The sequence below is a fragment of the Ovis canadensis genome, chromosome 20 (genome assembly GCF_042477335.2).
Source record: "Ovis canadensis isolate MfBH-ARS-UI-01 breed Bighorn chromosome 20, ARS-UI_OviCan_v2, whole genome shotgun sequence".
Taxonomy (NCBI): Eukaryota; Metazoa; Chordata; class Mammalia; order Artiodactyla; family Bovidae; genus Ovis; species Ovis canadensis.
This window is the reverse complement of record NC_091264.1, coordinates 64968828-64986943: the sequence shown is the minus strand read 5'-3', so window position 1 is coordinate 64986943 and position 18116 is coordinate 64968828. Positions and strand designations below refer to the sequence as shown.

The window sequence follows — 18116 nt, the reverse complement described above, 5'->3', positions numbered from 1 at the left end:
AAACCGGGGAGGAAGGCCAGCATGGTGCCCTGCTCTCTCCCTACACACTGCTGGCTGCTAGTCCCTGGATGCTTTGGGCCAGTGGAGATAAATTTGCCCGCTTGCCTCTCTCCCTGGTGTCTCAGATGGTAAAGAATTCACCTTCAATGCAGGAGAGACCCAAGTTAAATCTCTGGTTTGGGAAGATCCCCTGGAGAAGGGAATGGCAACCTACTTTAGTATTCTTGCCTGGAAAATCCCGAGAACCGAGGAGCCTGGTGGGCTACAGTCCATGGGGTCGCAGAGAGTCAGACATGACCGAGTGACTTAACACTTTGAGTACTTGCCTCTCTCTACTAAAAGAGCAGAAAGGCTAGTCATAAAAAATATGAAAATAAAAATCCCATTAAAAGTTACTAAACCCAGAAACATACTTGGAAAGGAACCATTCAGTGAAAGAATAAAAATTATTTGCAATAAAGAGAGACCGCAGGTTTTGGACACATGCGTTTTTATTAGTATAGATATCTTAGACAATACTGCAATTTCCAGAGGAGTTCCACACGATTACATCAACAGTGAATTTCTGACAGAGGCAAAACTGAGCACCATAGTATACGAATAGAAAGACCATGCTTGACTGAGGGCAACAGAAGTCACTAAGGATGCACGATTTATCTGACAAGTTCTCAGGCCTCGTCCTCGCCCTCCTCCTCCTCGAACTCGCCCTGCTCGTCGGCCGTGGCGTCCTGGTACTGCTGGTACTCGGACACCAGGTCGTTCATGTTGCTCTCGGCCTCGGTGAACTCCATCTCGTCCATGCCCTCGCCCGTGTACCAGTGCAGGAAGGCCTTGCGCCGGAACATGGCCGTGAACTGCTCCGAGATGCGCTTGAACAGCTCCTGGATGGCCGTGCTGTTGCCGATGAACGTGGCCGACATCTTCAGGCCGCGCGGCGGGATGTCGCACACGGCCGTCTTCACGTTGTTGGGGATCCACTCCACGAAGTAGCTGCTGTTCTTGTTCTGCACGTTGAGCATCTGCTCGTCCACCTCCTTCATGGACATGCGGCCCCGGAAGATGGCGGCCACGGTCAGGTAGCGGCCGTGGCGCGGGTCGCAGGCGGCCATCATGTTCTTGGAGTCGAACATCTGCTGGGTGAGCTCGGGCACCGTCAGCGCCCGGTACTGCTGGCTGCCCCGGCTGGTGAGCGGCGCGAAGCCGGGCATGAAGAAGTGCAGGCGCGGGAAGGGCACCATGTTCACGGCCAGCTTGCGCAGGTCGGCGTTGAGCTGGCCCGGGAAGCGCAGGCACGTGGTGACCCCGCTCATGGTGGCCGACACCAGGTGGTTCAGGTCCCCGTAGGTGGGGGTGGTCAGTTTCAGGGTACGGAAGCAGATGTCGTACAGCGCCTCGTTGTCGATCGAGTAGGTCTCGTCCGTGTTCTCCACCAGCTGGTGCACCGACAGGGTGGCGTTGTAGGGCTCGACCACCGTGTCCGACACCTTGGGCGAGGGCATGACGCTGAACGTGTTCATGATGCGGTCGGGGTACTCCTCGCGGATCTTACTAATGAGAAGGGTCCCCATCCCAGACCCCGTGCCGCCCCCCAGCGAGTGGGTCAGCTGGAAGCCCTGCAGACAGTCACAGCTCTCGGACTCCTTCCTGACCACGTCCAGGACCGAGTCCACCAGCTCGGCGCCCTCTGTGTAGTGGCCCTTGGCCCAGTTGTTCCCGGCACCGCTCTGGCCTGCCAGAGGGAAAGGACAGTATCAGACGCCAACACTTCAGTAAGGAATTCCAAACTCTGTCTTCCTGGCTCTGAACTAACTTTAGAGATGAAAGATCCTTCTTTATCAGAAAGACTGTCTACCTACAGAAAAGTTTTCTATGTATCAGTGATCCTCAGAAACACTGAAGATCTAATACAACAAAAGATTTAGTTCATAAGATGTTATTAATTAAGAAGATAGTTTAACAAAACCCAACTGGTTTAAAACTAGAACCTTCTGTAAATTCTTATTGATAAATCAACTGCTGTGAGCTGGCAGGGTGGAAGCACCCAGTGTCAGAGGGCCGGCTCAGCTTCTGCTCACAACCTGCGCCTTTGGCTTTGGCTTCTTGAAGAGGATGCCTGTTGTCACGGGTCCTCCGAAATGACCGGCGGCCTGTGAACTGCCGCTGGAAGCTTCCCTTCACTCTGTTCTGTTCTGCAGTGGGAGGGCTGCAGCAGCCTCTGCAGGCTGACCCTGGCCTTTGAGCTGTGTGGACAGGGGCCAGAGAGCTGACAGCCCATGGACCAGGAACAGTGAGGCTGGGACTCGGGGCCTCTGTGGACACACAGCCTCCCCCAGGCACCCAGCAGTGACCCCCATGGCATCAGGAGGAAAGGGGCCCACTGAGCCAGGGCCCACACATCACCCCTACATACCAAACACGAAGTTGTCGGGCCTGAAGATCTGGCCGAAGGGTCCAGACCTGACAGAGTCCATGGTGCCCGGCTCCAGGTCCACCAGGATGGCCCGAGGCACATACTTGTTACCTGCAGGGACAGAGCAGGACTCAGACCTGGCGCTTGCAGAGCAGTCAGGCAACGCCTTGCTCTCTGTGCCTCTCCAGGCAGAGCTCATCCCAGAAAATTCCAGCAAGAGATTAGAGGAGGTTTCTGCTCTACAAAGGGAGGTGAGGGCCTGCCCGGTCATGACCCGAATGCAGGGGACTTCAGGGGCTCTGAGGGTGTTCTGAGCAGCTGACATTTAAATGCACGCAGGAAGCCTTTCTTTGTTGTGTGTGTGTTCCTGCTACACTGGGGCTGCCAGAGAGCGGAACGGGAGAGGGGCCCGAGCCCGCAGCAGTCCTCACCAGCAGCCTCGTTGTAGTAAACGTTGATTCTCTCCAGCTGCAAGTCACTGTCTCCATGGTAACTGCCAGTGGGGTCGATGCCATGCTCATCGCTGATGACTTCCCAAAACTGGAGATGGAGAAAGAAGCACGTGATGGTCTGGCATCCTAGGTGTCAGCACGACGGCCCTTCCCTTCCTCTCCCGTCCTTGGAACAGTGGCACTGTGGTCAGACAGGCCAGCAGCTGCCGCCCTGTTCCTCCAGCAAGCTTCTGCGGAGGGGCTCGGGGATGCGCAGAGCATCAGCTATGTCAGGAAGATAGACTGGGAAGCAGGGAGGGGCCCTGGAGGAGGAGGGGGGCACAGCTGCGGATGCTCTGGAGGCTGGGCCCCCAGGCAGGGCTGGGCGTCAGCATCCCAGCGGATGGACGGGTCCTGGCAGGACCCAGGACAGGTGGACCCCGCCCTGCGGCTGCCTGCAGAGATCGCCGTGTCCTGGCGCAAACCTGACCGGCCCTCCAAGCAGTGCCGCGTTAGGCGCGGGCATCCGCCGGGCTCCTGGGTCACTGACTGCAGAGGCGGAATCGGGGGGTGAGGGGCAGGGTGCAGCGTGCGTCTGCAGTAGGAAAGGCAGGGGGCGGGTGGGCAATATGGCGGTTGTGAAAGAGACCACGTCCTTGTGCGGGCGCCCGCCCACACCCGGGCACCCGGCCCGCGGGGCCTCGCCCACTGCGGCGGCTCGGCCCGGGGCGGCCACCTGCCGCCGCGCCCACGGCAGTCAGACTCTGGCGTCACCCGCCACCCCGTCTGGATGGTGCACCGCGTCTGTCGGACCCACGAGAACCCTCCGGAGCATCTGTCACCCAATGACACTGCAGTTTTTTCATTCGCACTGCAGACAATATCCGCAAAATGAATTCCGCAGGGGGCCACGGGATTTTCACGACCAAAGCCCCCACCCAAATCTCAGAGGCTAATCTACCGGGGAGGTACCAACCGCGTCCCTCACAAGGGCTTAGGCCGGGGCCGAAATTAAAGACCCACAGCTGCGCAGCCCTGAGCATCAGTGCGGGCTGTGAGGCGCCCGGCCCCGCCCCGCCCTGCGCCCGCGCTCCTCCCGGAGGTCAGCTCCCTACCCGGCCCCGCTGCGGCCCCGGCGCGCACCCAGGGGACCCGCCGGCCCCTCTCTGTCCCTCCAGGGTCCCCGCCCTCGGGCCCTGCCGACCCTCCCCGCCCCCTCCTGGTCCCACACCCTGGGGACCCGCCGCCCCCTCTCTGTCCCTCCGGGGCTCCCACCCGCGGCCCCCTCCCCGGCCCCCGGGACCCCAGACTTCGGGCCCCGCGGCCCCCTCCCCGGCCCCCTTGGTCCCACACCCTGGGGCCCCGCGGCCCCCTCCCCGCCCCCTCCTTGGTCTTCTCTCTGGGGACCCGCCGCCCCTTCTCCGTCCCTCCGGGACCCCCGCCCTCTGGCCCCGCCGCCCCCTCCCCGGGGGTCAGCTCCCTCCCCGGCCCCTCTCCGGCCCCAAGCACAGCCTGGGGACCCGCCGCCCCCTCTCTGTCGCTCCAGGGCCCCCGCCCTCGGGCCCCGCCGCCCCTCGGCCCCGCGCCCACCTTGGCGCCGATCTGGTTGCCGCACTGGCCCGCCTGGATGTGCACGATCTCGCGCATGGTGCCGGCTGCGGAGCGGGTGGAGGCGCGGGCCTGGACGGAGTGCGGACCGGCGGACTCGGCGCAGACCCCGCCGCCGCCGCCCGGGCAGCGCCTTTTAAGGCGGGGGCCCCGCCCCTGTGACGTCACGGCGGGGGCGGCGCGGGGACTGCGGCACCGCGAGGGGGAGCCGGGGCGCGGCGCGAGGTGCGGGCGGCCGGGCGCGCGCGGGGGCCCGGTGGGGCGCGTTCCCGTCCCCGGGCCTGTCCTGCGGTCGGCCTCCGGCTCTTTCTTCCCGGGGTGGGGATCACGGCGGCTGTAAACGCCGGGAGGGGGTGCAGGGCGGGGGCAGTGGGGGTCCCCGGCCGGGGCTGAGGATGGCCGTCTCGGTGCGGGGCTGCTGGGGGGGCCCTTTCGCCCCCGCCCACGTTAGGAAGGTGCTCAGCTGGGGAGGAACTAGGAAAAGCCGCCGCCGGGCGCTGGCTGTCCTGTCAAGGCCGCTTAATGTGGAGAATTCCCTGTGTGTGTCCCCACGGCCTCCTTATGGAGCTTGACGTGTGTGTGTGTGTCTGTGTGTGTCTGTGTGTCTGTGTCTGTGTGTCTGTGTCTGTGTGTGTGTGTGTGTGTGTCTGTCAGTGTCTCTGTGTGTGTCTGTGTGTCTGCGTGTGTGTGTGTCTGTCTGTGTCTGTGTGTCTGTGTGTGTGTGTCTGTGTGTGTGTCTGTCTGTGTCTCTGTGTGTGTGTCTGTGTGTGTCTGTGTGTGTCTGTGTGTGTGTCTGTGTGTGTGTGTCTATCAGTGTCTCTGTGTGTGTCTGTGTGTCTGTGTGTGTGTCTGTGTGTCTGTGTCTGTGTGTCTGTGTGTGTCTGTGTGTGTGTCTGTGTGTGTGTCTGTCTGTGTCTCTGTGTGTGTGTCTGTGTGTGTCTGTGTGTGTGTCTGTGTGTGTGTCTGTGTGTGTCTGTGTGTCTGTGTGTGTGTCTGTGTGTCTGTGTCTGTGTGTGTCTCTGTGTGTGTGTCTGTGTGTGTCTGTCTGTGTCTCTGTGTGTGTGTCTGTGTGTGTCTGTGTGTCTGTGTCTGTGTGTCTGTGTCTGTGTGTGTGTGTGTGTCTGTGTGTGTCTGTGTGTCTGTGTGTCTGTGTGTGTCTGTGTGTGTGTCTGTGTGTGTGTCTGTCTGTGTCTCTGTGTGTGTGTCTGTGTGTGTCTGTGTGTGTGTCTGTGTGTGTGTCTGTGTGTGTCTGTGTGTCTGTGTGTGTGTGTCTGTGTCTGTGTGTGTCTCTGTGTGTGTGTCTGTGTGTGTCTGTCTGTGTCTCTGTGTGTGTGTCTGTGTGTGTCTGTGTGTCTGTGTCTGTGTGTCTGTGTGTGTGTGTGTGTGTCTGTGTGTGTCTGTGTGTCTGTGTGTCTGTGTGTGTCTGTGTGTGTGTCTGTGTGTGTGTCTGTCTGTGTCTCTGTGTGTGTGTCTGTGTGTGTCTGTGTGTGTGTCTGTGTGTGTGTCTGTGTGTGTCTGTGTGTCTGTGTGTGTGTCTGTGTGTCTGTGTCTGTGTGTGTCTCTGTGTGTGTGTCTGTGTGTGTCTGTCTGTGTCTCTGTGTGTGTGTCTGTGTGTGTCTGTGTGTCTGTGTCTGTCTGTCTGTGTCTGTGTGTGTGTGTGTGTGTCTGTGTGTGGGGGGAGGCGCGTGTGCCTCCTGCGCGTTACGTCCCCTCGTCCCCGTGCCACCCTTATGGAGGTGGGTGTCCTGCTCCAGGTCAGCAGCCGCGTGTGACCTCTGAGCCAGGGGAGTCTGCCTTGAGATGCGCTTTGATGTGCTCATCCGGTTCCATGGACTCAGGAAGTTAAAAGAATGGAAAAGATTCCATCACTAATTTTGTATATTGATTACTGATCAATATAATACCTTGGATACATTTTTGAAATTAATTTCACTTGTTTCTGGTTTTTTTTTTAATGACTGCTACGCTCATAGTGACTACTGGAAAATTTTAAATTACCTATGTGGCTCACAGCATATTTCTACAGTTCTGGAGTAGTAAACATGATTATCATCCCAAGTTAACAGCTTCAGAAAGGAGGCTCATAGTTGACCAGCCACAAAGCTTCTAAGTGAAGGCATAGAGTTTCCTTCTACAAAGAAAAAGGGCAGGGGAGTTTTAAAGGCTTGGCCAGGATGAGGTTAAGACCCACCCTTCATTATCCCTCGGGACCGTCCTGACCTGGGGCCAGGGCAGCAGAGACCAGGGACTGCTTCTTTCACAGGACGCCCCTTTTCCTCTCTGGGGCCAGTTCCTCCAGCTTTAAAGTGATAATTACAGGTGCCCTGCAGCCAGCTTTGTGAGTAGGAAATGAGAGGCTCTATATGAAAGCGAGTCGAGTTTATGGAGCAAAAAGGCCCCTGTAAAACCCAAGGTGATGCTGTCGTTTCAAATATTAAGCCCATTTGCCATGTTAATGACGGGCAAAGTCATGGCTCTGTCACCCCTGCTCCAGGAAGCCAGTCCTCAGGGTCCCTCCCTGCCCAGGCAGGTGCCTGGTGCCCCTCACGGGAGAGGGGCATCTCCAGAGCGCCCTCCCCTGCCCCCTCCAGGGCACCCACCATTCAGCCCCCCTGGCTGGTGCCACACCCACATGCCGAGGGCATGGTCTCCACCTTCTCTCAAGCGCTGCCCTCAGCTTCCGTGCCCTGGGCTCTTCACGACCAGCGGGACCTTTCCAGAACCTGTGCAGAGGACAGGCCTGCTCCCTGTAGCTTCTGCGATCGCTCGGTTCACAGAGGGTTTCTGGAGACAACTGCCTCTTGGCCTTTGTTGTTTCATTCAAGGTGGGGAATTGGGAGCCGAGCAGATGAGACCTAGAAGGGCTGGTACTGGGGGGCTGGTACTGGGGGGCTGGTACTGGGTAACAGGTGGGCGTCTCCTGCGAGGGGTGGGGTCCACTTTCCTGCATCCTAGTCAGGCAGTTAAGCAGGTCATCTGAGCGCTCAGCCCCCGGTACGGAAATCTGGAAACTGGCTTCATTACGCTGTGAAGACGAGAGAGGGTGTCTGGGAACAGTGAGTGAGTGACAGCGCTGGTTCCAGCAGGCCCAGGCCATGGGCGTCCCTGGCAGCAAAGGCCGTCTCCTCCGCACCCAGCGTGCCCCAGGCCCGCCTGTCCCAGCCCCGCCCGTGTCTGAGCCGGGCAGTCAGAGACGCACCGGTGCAGAAAGGACGCCTGCCCGACCGCAGGTGACTCATCCGGGGACTCCGCGCCAGCCGGGGTTGGCCACGTGGACTGCAGGAGGAAGTGGGGCCCGCCGAGCCTCCCCCCACCAGGACGGGCTTTGACAAGGCCTCAGGAGAAGGTGGCTTCTCCCCACGCCTCCCTGTGTTAGAGAAGAAGGGCTTCTCCGGGCCTGGACAGGGCGACGGGGGCGGGGAGCCAACCTCCTCCAGCCCCAAGTCGGTTCCTGTCTTGGGCTGATGTCACCGGTGTTTGAGCCGCCCCACCCCTAAGGCCCTTTGGGTGACAAGACAAAACTCAGGCGGGAGAGGGAAGCCGAGAATTCCCTGCGCAAGGCTGGGCGTGTGTCTCCCTAAAGGCTCTGCCTTCCCCTGCTGCTCCCGCCTCCCTGCGAGCCTTTCAGTGGACCTGCCCTTGTCCCTGGTCCTGTGACGGCGGCCTCTGCCCTTGGCGGGTGCATCAGTAAGGGACAGATGTGGTCCAGGGAAATGTATGTCAAGCATCAGCTTCCTCTAGAATAACGAGAACCAGAGAGCCATCCAAGCAGGAGAATGGTCTCAGTTATTCTGGAACAGTCTCTCTCACCGTCTTTGTGACCTCAGAGAAGGCCCAGGAGACCGGCTCCTCAGTAACAACCCTGTCTGCTCCTTTAAACACACATGTTCAGGTTTTTAATAAAAGTGTCTCTTTATGAAGATGGAGGAATTTTGCTTAAAGCATTTGAAGTGCAGCTGCCTAAAACATAAAGAGTCTGAACCCCAGTTTGAAGACAGTCAGCTCAACCGAAGTTTATACATTTTTGCAGAATAATAATTTGGAGTAAATATATAATAATGTTTTTCAACTGCTTTCTGGAATGTTTCATGTCCCGGTATGAATTATTTTTACTAGAATTGTCGATCTGAACCTTTCTTAACTGAAAAAAATATATAGTATAATGTGTGTGTGTGATATGCATGCACATTATATATGCTATTGTGGTAAGGATGTCTTGCATATACACACATTTTCTGAGTATAAGATTTTAAAATTTATAAAATACTAAACAGAAGTATGTCTTCCCAGTCTCCTCTAGTTCTATCTTTGATGTTTGATATTTTCCTTTTTCTCTCCTTTCATGGGTTATTTAGATATTTTTGTTCCTTTTCATCATGGTTTCAATCATTTTTGCCTTGGACATTAAGAATGAAAAATACTGTTATTTTTACACTATGACTTAAATGAGACATAGACCCACAAATTATCAAATACATGCTACCTTCTCCCAGCTGCTACCATTTTCCCTGTAACCTAGCATCTCTGGATCATACTAAGTTCTCTGAACAAACTCTGCTTCCCACGGCCAAGGGTGTTCACATGACTGGGCTGAATGTCCCCCCACTCAGCCCGCCCCCACATTCCCTGAGGGGTTAACAGCACAGGCCCGCATGGTTGGAATGGGTGCGGATCCTGCCTCCGCTGCTTGCCAGCTGTGTGACCTAGGGCAAGGCACTTAACCTCTGTGTGCCTCAGCTGTGCCATCTATAAAGTGGGGGTAAGTGTGCCTAAGTTGTGCCATCTGTAAAGTGGGGGTAAGTGTTCTATCAGCTGCTGACACGCGCATTGCTGTTCCCTTCTTCCAGAGAGCCCTTCCCCATAAATCAGGGCTCAGTGCCGGTGCCCCGGGTCCGTGATGCCCCCTCCTTCATGCCTTGCAGTCCACTGTCTCACCTCCATGCTGCCTTCCTGGCCCCTCGGCCACGAGGCTGCCCAGCCAGGAAGGGGCCGTAGAAGGGGAGCTGCAGAGCCCCTAAGCAAGCTGACGCCCCACTGAGGGTCTGGAGGTCAGCTGCGGCCCCAGCACCGTGCAGGACGGTTCTCAGCCTGGGCACCCTGAGAGCAGGGCATAGACTGGGCTGGAGCCTGGGGCCTCAGAGAGCTGCTCCTGCCGCTTCCCAGCTTCCTGGCCCCCTCACTCCTGTCTTCTGAAGGCAGGATTTCTTGCGCCAGAATCTGAATTGCCAGAGACTTGGGGTGAGGCCAGCCATGCTGACGCCACCGGGCCATGCTGGGCGCGGAAACGGTGCTGGCCACTTTCTTGGAAGCTCCAGAGCTCACGGTTTGCTCTGTTTCACTTTTAGGGCAAAAGTGGAAAGATTGCCGTCAGCGTTGCCCTCCCCGAGGTGAGGAAGCCAGGAGTTCCCGTGGAGCCTGGAACTGTCTTCCGCTGTGAGTGTGCAGGGCAGAGGCGGAGCAAGTGGGCTGGCATCCAGCCAGCTGCCCGGGTCGCTTCCCCCACACTGCCCTCTGCCCTCTGGGGACTCCCTGGCTCGCCAGCGCCCCCTCCCCACTGGAGGGTTCTCACCTGTGACACAGGAACCCCTCCCCCCATCCCCCCACCTGATGTCTGCACAGCTTTCTCTAGAATAGTCTTTGCAGTGGGAACAACAACCACCTACCATCCAACCTGTAAAATCCACTAAGGAAGCTGTGGCTAAAATATGAAGCGCCTTTCTAACTCTAAAAATCACACTGAGGCACATTTTAAAAGTGTTTATTGGACCTTTGAGCATTCGCGTTCTGGAAGAACACGACCTGCCCTCCTGATGCAGCAGGCAGTATGTCCATCTGTCTCACAACCTGAAGGTCTTAGGTTCTGGAAAAATCCAGGTCCCAGGACCGCGTCAGCCGTACAGCCAGGAGTCTTGAGAGGAACCCCAGATCGTCTCCTGTTCACGGTTCCCATCTTTGCTGACCAAGTCCCAGACATACTTGATCTGATTGTGAAGGAATGTTTCTACTTGTTTATAATCAGTTTTTATCTACACCTGATTGACATGTGCTAGAAAAATAGTAATGAGGATCATTTCAAACACAGGGTGGATTAATGTTGTTAAGTTTATTATTCAGTTATACAGACTTTATTGCACACTCTCAGGCTGATGCTGTGCACCTTGCTGCCCGTGTTCTCTTGTTTTTCTTAATTAGAAGGAATATCTGTTGGGTTCACTCTTTTATCAGCCAGGCCAGTTTGCCACTGGGCACTCTAAGCATAGCCCTTGCTAGTTCTCAGGACCTAAGAAAATGAGGGGTATGGCTGACAAGTCCAAAATATGGAGAGAAACCTGCAATAGTGAAATTAACACATTTAATTAAATTAAATCTACATCAATTAGCCAAATGCGGCTTAGCATTTATAGCATAACAGAAATTACAATGAAGTAAACATTTTACAAGATAGAAATTTAAATATTTTTGATATGATGTGAGTGGTGCCCCCAGAAGTAGGAGTGTCCTCTATCTACAAAACTCTTAAATTGGCTTCGCCCATCCCTCACAGTCAGTATCACTGGCTGGATACAAATAAATTATTTAAACTTTTTTGGTAAGGAGAAGGGAGAAGGAGGTTAAAGGAGATGGAGATGGGTAGGAAAGGGGTGGTCCGAGGGAGATTTAACAGAGCCGTGAATTCTGCAAGGGAGGGAGGCACACGTGTGCACCCAGCCACCAAGGAAACCAGAGGTCTTGGGCCAGTCCTTTCCCCGCGCTGGCCAGCAGGGGGCGGCTGGTCGAGGCCCGCCTGGTTCCTGAGCGTTAGGGAAGGAGACGGGAATTACGGGACAGGCAGGCAAGCAGCCAGACACGTCTGTGTGCTGGGCGTCCACAGTCAGGCTCCTCTTAACTCATGGGAGGCGTGAATACCGTGCAGATTCTCAGGTGACTCTGAAGACTGGGTAGTTTTATAAGTCCCACAGCATTTGGGTCCCCCTGAGATGACGTCAAGGCCGTATATTGTCACCCTGCTTATTTAACTTATATGCAGAGTACATCATGAGAAACGCTGGGCTGGAAGAAGCACAAGCTGGAATCAAGATTGCTGGGAGAAATAGCAATAACCTCAGATATGCAGATGACACCACCCTATGGCAGAAAGTGAAGAGGAACTAAAAAGCCTCTTGATGAAAGTGAAAGAGGAGAGTGAAAAAGTTGGCTTAAAACTCAACATTCAGAAAACTAAGATCATGGCATCTGGTCCCATCACTTCATGGGAAATAGATGAGGAAACAGTGGAAACAGTGGCTGACTATTTTTGGGGGCTCCAAAATCATTGCAGATGGTGATTGCAGCCATGAAATTAAAAGACACTTACTCCTTGGAAGGAAAGTTATGACCAACCTAGATAGCATATTCAAAAGCAGAGACATTACTTTGCCAACAAAGGTCCATCTAGTCAAGGCTATGGTTTTTCCAGTCATCATGTATGGATGTGAGAGTTGGACTGTGAAGAAAGCTGACTGCCAAAGAATTGATGCTTTTGAACTGTGGTGTTGGAGAAGACTCTTGAGAGTCCCTTGGACTGCAAGGAGATCCAACCAATCCATCCTAAAAGAGATCAGTCCTGGGTGTTCATTGGAAGGACTGATGCTAAAGCTGAAACTCCAATACTTTGGCCACCTCATGCGAAGAGTTGACTCATTGGAAAAGACTCTGATGCTGGGAGGGATTGGGGGCAGGAGGAGAAGGGGACGACAGAGGATGAGATGGTTGGATGGCATCACTGACTCGATGGACATGAGTTTGAGTGAACTCTGGGAGTTGGTGATGGACAGGGAGGCCCGGTGTGCTGCGATTCATGGGGTCGCAAAGAGTCAGACACTACTGACCAACTGAACTGAACTGAACTGAACTGAACTGAACTGAACTGAAAGATGCCGGGACCGAGGTCAGAGGAATGAAGCAAGAATGGGGTGCAGGCCGAGGCTGGCCCTGGTTGGGGGCACGGCAGCCTGCAAGTCAGCCGCAGGTCCGCCAGAGATGATGCTAGCACGGGTGCAGACCTGCTGTCCAGCCTCACTGCTGGGCCAGAAGGACAGGCTGGGAAAGCAGGACCAGGAAGCTCAGCGGTGAGTGTGAGCGGGGCCTCCCCTTGCAGGGTTGCTGCTGCTCCCAGTCCAGCCGTTGGAAGACAGAGATTTCCATTCCGACTTCCTGCACTTGCAGACTTAAACCGCTGCGTCAGAGCCAGTCCAGGGAAGTTGTAAGGGTGACTCAGCTTCCTTTCTCACTTTTCCCACCTCTGGGGACTCTGCCATCGACTTGAGTACACATTCCCCCATTCACGAAAATTGGGGCCCAGGAGATATCTTAATACCAATCAGAGAAGGCCTTACTCTGACGAGCAAGAGGGTTAACTCCTCCAAGCATGACCCCAGAGAGGCACCAACCGCTGTGGTCACAGGGATCTGAAAATCCAACACGCACAGTTAAAGGCGCCCCTACGCTGGCCTGTCTTGGCCCCATGCAGGACTCCTGACAAGAAGCCACGGAGCCTGTCCTGAATGGACTAAGGCCCAGAGAGTCGAAGACTTGCCCAAAGCCACACAGCAGGTAAACAGAAAACCACCTCCTCAGAGCACAGGTCCAGGAGTCGGAACCAGAGTGCCCAGAGGCCACGTCTGCTCACTCCCTAGCTGCCCACTGGTGACAGGCAGAACTCTAAGGCCCAGGGGTCACCAGCCGGGACTGCACACACCTGTGCCCAGTTGTTCAATGCCGCACCAATGTCAGGGCAGCGTGAAGGGACTCCGCAGGTGTCATGAGGGGCCAGGATCAGCTCCTCTTGAAATCAGGAGCTCACCTGACTTGAAGAAGGGCTGCTGCTGCTAAGTCGCTTCAGTTGTGTTCGACTCTGCGAGACCCCATAGACAGCAGCCCACCAGACTCCCCCGTCCCTGGGATTCTCCTTCTCTAATCACGCGAGCCCTCCAAGGAGGGAATTTTCTCCAGCTGGTGGCAGAAGCCTCCCGAGTTTCAACCCAGTGGAGACCCTCTGCAGGCTGCCGTGCTGGGGGCCTTGTGGTGGGGTCGGCAGGCACCTCGGAGCCCAGAAAAGCCTCCAGCCAATAGGGACCCCAGAGCCAGGACTGCGCGGAACCGGGCGCTGACGACCTCCTGGGGGACCCCGAGGGCCCTGAGCTGGGGATGGAGCGGCCAGGATGGTCAGCTGTGCACAGCCCCGGGCAGAGGGCCTGCCGGGCCCTGCTCTCTGCTGTGAGCGTGTCACGGAGGCCACCCCTCTGGGCTGGGGGAAACGTGTCACACGCTTTGCAGTAGAAGAGGGCACACTGCCTCCGCTGGGGTCTGAGGTCAGTGCCCCGGGCCTGAGGCGAGGATTTTGTTAATGTTTAATTATGATATGCTCTTTTAAAATATTTAGTTTTTTTATTGTGTCACTGATTTACAGTACTGTTTCCGGTGTATAGCAACATGTTTTCCGTAGTGGCTGCACCGATTTACATTCCCATCAGCAGTGGACAAGGTCTCCCTTTTCTCCACAGCCTCTCCAGCATTTGTTGTTTGCAGACTTTTTGATGACGCCATTCTGACCGGTGAGAGGTGACTCCACTTGCCTTTTTCTAATAATTAATGATGTTAAGCATCTTTTCATGTGCCTGTTGCTGTTGTGGTTTAGTTGCTAAGTCATGTCTGACTCTTTGCACCCCCGTGGACTTGTAGCCCGCCAGGCTTCTCTGTCCATGGGATTTCCCAGGCAAGAATACTGGAGCGGGTTGCCATTTCCTCTTCCAGGGGATCTTCCTGACCCAGGGATCAAACCCATGTCTCCTGCATTTCAGGCAAATTCTTTACCACTGAGCCACCAGGGTACCAGCCAGGGTGCCTGTTGGCCATCTGTATATCTTCTTTGGAGAAATGTCTCTTTAGATTTTCTGCCCATTTTTTGATTGAGTTGTATTTTTTGTTGTTTGGTTTTTTTTGATGTTGAGCTATAAGAGAGATTACATATTTTGGAAATTAACCCCTTGTTGATTACATTATTTGCATATATTTTCTTCCAGTCCGTAGATTGTCTTTTCATTTTGTTTATGGTTTCCTTTGCTGTGAAAAAGATTTTAAGTTTGATTAGGTCCCATTTGTTTGTTTTTGCTTTTATGTCTATTGCCTTGGGAGACCTAAGAAAATACTTCTACGATTTAATTCAAAGATTTGCCTGTGTTCTCTTCTAGGAGTTTTATGGTGTCGCGTCTTACATTTGAGCCTTTAAGCCATTTTACTTGGTGAATGATGTGAGGGTTTGTGCTGACTTCATTAATTTACACGCGGTTGCCCAGCTTTCCCAGAACCACTTGCTGAAGAGACTGTCCTGTCTCCGTCATATATTCTTTCCTCTTTTGCTGGAGGCTAACTGACTGTAGAAGACTGGATTTATTTCTGGGCCTGCGACAAGGATTTGAGTGGAAGTTTGTTGGGGGCTGATCCCAGGCAGTGGGGCCTGAGTGGGGCAGGAAGGAAGCTGAGTTCTGCCCAGGGTCTGAGAGCCCCTCACCCAGGCTGCTCCCGCCCCAAGTTAGGGAAGGTGGCTCAGTTGTGTCCGACCTTTGCAACTGCATGGACTATACAGTCCATGGAGTTCTCCAGGCCAGAATACTGCAGTGGGTAGCCTTTCCCTTCTTCAGGGGGTCTTCCTGACCCAGGGATCGAACCCAGGTCTCCCGCATTGCCAGTGGATTCTTTACCAGCTGAGCCACAAGGGAAGCCCAGGAATACTGGAGTGGGTAACCTATCCCTCCTGCAGTGGATCTTTCTGACCCAGGAGTGGAACCAGGGTCTCCTGCATTGCAGGCAGATTCTTTACCAACTGAGCTATCAGGGAGGCCCAAGTCTGGGAAGCTGGGTTCTTAAGTCCCCAGCGTGTCCTTGGCTGGTCCTCCTTCCAGAGGGGCATGTGAGGGGGCCTGAAGGGACAGTGTCAGCTGCAGGGATGCTTGTTAGGACTCTCCCCACATCCGGTGCCACGAGCCGTGGAGCCCGGCGTCCTGGTTCGGCCGCTAAACTGGGGGCCCTGCTCCTCACGCTCGTCAGACCCTTGCCGTTTCCATGCCGCCCGGGCATTCCCATCACTGGACAAACACCTCCACGCTCTCCCTGGACCCATGACCCAGGACGCTGGGTCCTCTACTGTTTGGGTGCGGGGGACCCTGGGTGGATGGTTCTGGTTGAGAGCTGTAACGAGCCAGCTTCCTGGCGGCCGCCTCGCTCTGCTGACTCACGTGAGGCTGTGTCTTTGTGGAGAGGCACCGCGCCCTTCCTGCCTCACTGCTTGTAGCGCTGGTGCTATAGGGGAAGGCGTTACATTACTGCCTGAGCCCGGACCTGGTTCTGAAGGAAGGGCCCCGTGTTCACGGTCAGTTTGCTCAGGCCTTTGTCCAGTATTTAAACCCTTTCAATCAGATGCAAGCAGAGGGAAGGGTGGAGGCGCCCGGAGTCAGAGGGCCGGCTCAGCTTCTGCTCACTACCTGCGCCTTTGGCCTCGGCTCCTCGAAAGGCTTGCCTGTTGTCACGGGTCCTCTGAAATGACCGGTGGCATTCCCCTATAGCACCAGCGCTACAAGCAGTGAGGCAGGAAGGGCGCGGTGCCTCTCCACAAAGACACAGCCTCACGTGAGTCAGCAGAGCGAGGCGGCCGCCAGGAAGCTGGCTCGTTACAGCTCTCAACCAGAACCATCCACCCAGGGTCCCCCGCACCCAAACAGTAGAGGACCCAGCGTCCTGGGTCATGGGTCCAGGGAGAGCGTGGAGGTGTTTGTCCGGTGATGGGAATGCCCGGGCGGCATGGAAACGGCAAGGGTCTGACGAGCGTGAGGAGCAGGGCCCCCAGTTTAGCGGCCGAACCAGGACCCCGGGCTCCACGGCTCGTGGCACCGGATGTGTGAACTGCCGCTGGAAGCTTCCCTTCACTCTTTGTTCTGTTCTGCAGTGGGAGGGCTGCGGCAGCCTCTGCAGGCTGACCCTGGCCTTTGAGCTGTGTGGACAAGGGCCAGAGAGCTGACAGCCCATGGACCAGGGACAGTGAGGCTGGGACTCGGGGCCTCTGTGGACACACAGCCTCCCCCAGGCACCCAGCAGTGACCCCCATGGCATCAGGAGGAAAGGGGCCCACTGAGCCAGGGCCCACACATCACCCCTACATACCAAACACGAAGTTGTCGGGCCTGAAGATCTGGCCAAAGGGTCCAGACCTGACGGAGTCCATGGTGCCCGGCTCCAGGTCCACCAGGATGGCCCGAGGCACATACTTGTTACCTGCGGGGACAGAGCAGGACTCAGACCTGGCGCTCGCAGAGCAATCAGGCAATGCCCTGCTCTCTGTGCCTCTCCAGGCAGAGCTCATCCCAGAAAATTCCAGCAAGAGATTAGAGGAGGTTTCTGCTCTACAAAGGGAGGTGAGGGCCTTCCCGGTCATGACCTGAATGCAGGGGACTTCGGGGGCTCTGAGGGTGTTCTGAGCAGCTGACATTTAAATGCACGCAGGAAGCCTTTCTTTGTTGTGTGTGTGTTCCTGCTACACTGGGGCTGCCAGGGAGCGGAACGGGAGAGGGGCCCGAGCCCGCAGCAGTCCTCACCAGCAGCCTCGTTGTAGTACATGCTGATTCTCTCCAGCTGCAAGTCACTGTCTCCATGGTAACTGCCAGTGGGGTCGATGCCATGCTCATCGCTGATGACTTCCCAAAACTGGAGATGGAGAAAGAAGCACGTGATGGTCTGGCATCCTAGGTGTCAGCACGACGGCCCTTCCCTTCCTCTCCCGTCCTTGGAACAGTGGCACTGTGGTCAGACAGGCAGGGAGCCGCAGACAGGCCCATTCCTCCAGCAGCTTCTGTGCAGCCATGTCAGGGAGACAGACGGGAAGCTGGGAGGGGCCCTGGAGGAAGAGGAGGGGTCACGGCTGCAGATGCTCGGGAGGCTGGGCCCCCAGGCAGGGCTGAGCATCCCAGCAGATGGACAGTCACCTCTGGGGGCAGTGGCCAGAGTTGGGACCACTCCAGGGAGCGAGGCAGGGAGAGCAAGCCAGTGTAAAATCAGCTGGTTGCAGCCGGAAAATGTTCTCTGCCGTTAGCAGACCGGCAGCCTGAACCATCAAGGGTACAGTCTTCACCTGTGCGCTTGTTTCAGCCTGCGGCCCATGCAGGGAGGCTGGCCGATGTCGGGTAAGATGTGGGCAGCTCTGAAGACCCGGCCATCGCTCCTGGTGTTTCGTACAGATCCAGTCTGTGGTCAGACGCTCCGAGGGACGAGTTAGGGTCAGTGTGCGGTGGACACGGGTTAACTGGTTTTCAGGGCTGGGTGGACTTCCAGTTTCTTGTTGGCCCTGTTGTCATCTGCTGAGCAAAGTTCCTGAACCGATGCTGTTAGAGGGTCTTAGAGACTGGGGCTTTCACAAGGGGTGCTCAGGAATGTTATTTTAACAAAAATTCTAGGTTAATTAGGGAGGAAAACACAGGAAGGGAGCTGTTGAGAGGACTCTGAGATACTGGGCCTGAAGCGTATTTCAAGGGCAGAGTGGGAAGGGCAGTGGCGATGTGATGGTCTCTCAGTTTGCAGCGTTTCGGCTGGTGGTGCAGATATGCATGAGGACGCCCGCGCGGCCGTTACTCCTGACCTCT

At 55.9% G+C, this 18116-nt stretch overlaps 1 protein-coding gene across 1 annotated transcript; it reads right to left on the bottom strand.

The window, feature by feature from the left end:
• Window positions 1–473: 473 nt before the first annotated feature.
• On the bottom strand, window positions 474–5412 carry LOC138425279 (tubulin beta-2A chain). Its single transcript, XM_069562941.1, has 4 exons — window positions 4432–5412; window positions 2842–2950; window positions 2411–2521; window positions 474–1729 (listed from the first exon to the last, which is right to left on the bottom strand). Exons 1-4 carry the CDS (start codon window positions 4486–4488, stop codon window positions 669–671), a joined length of 1338 nt encoding a protein of 445 aa, XP_069419042.1. The 5' UTR covers window positions 4489–5412; the 3' UTR covers window positions 474–668.
• Between the last annotated feature and the right edge of the window lie 12704 nt (window positions 5413–18116).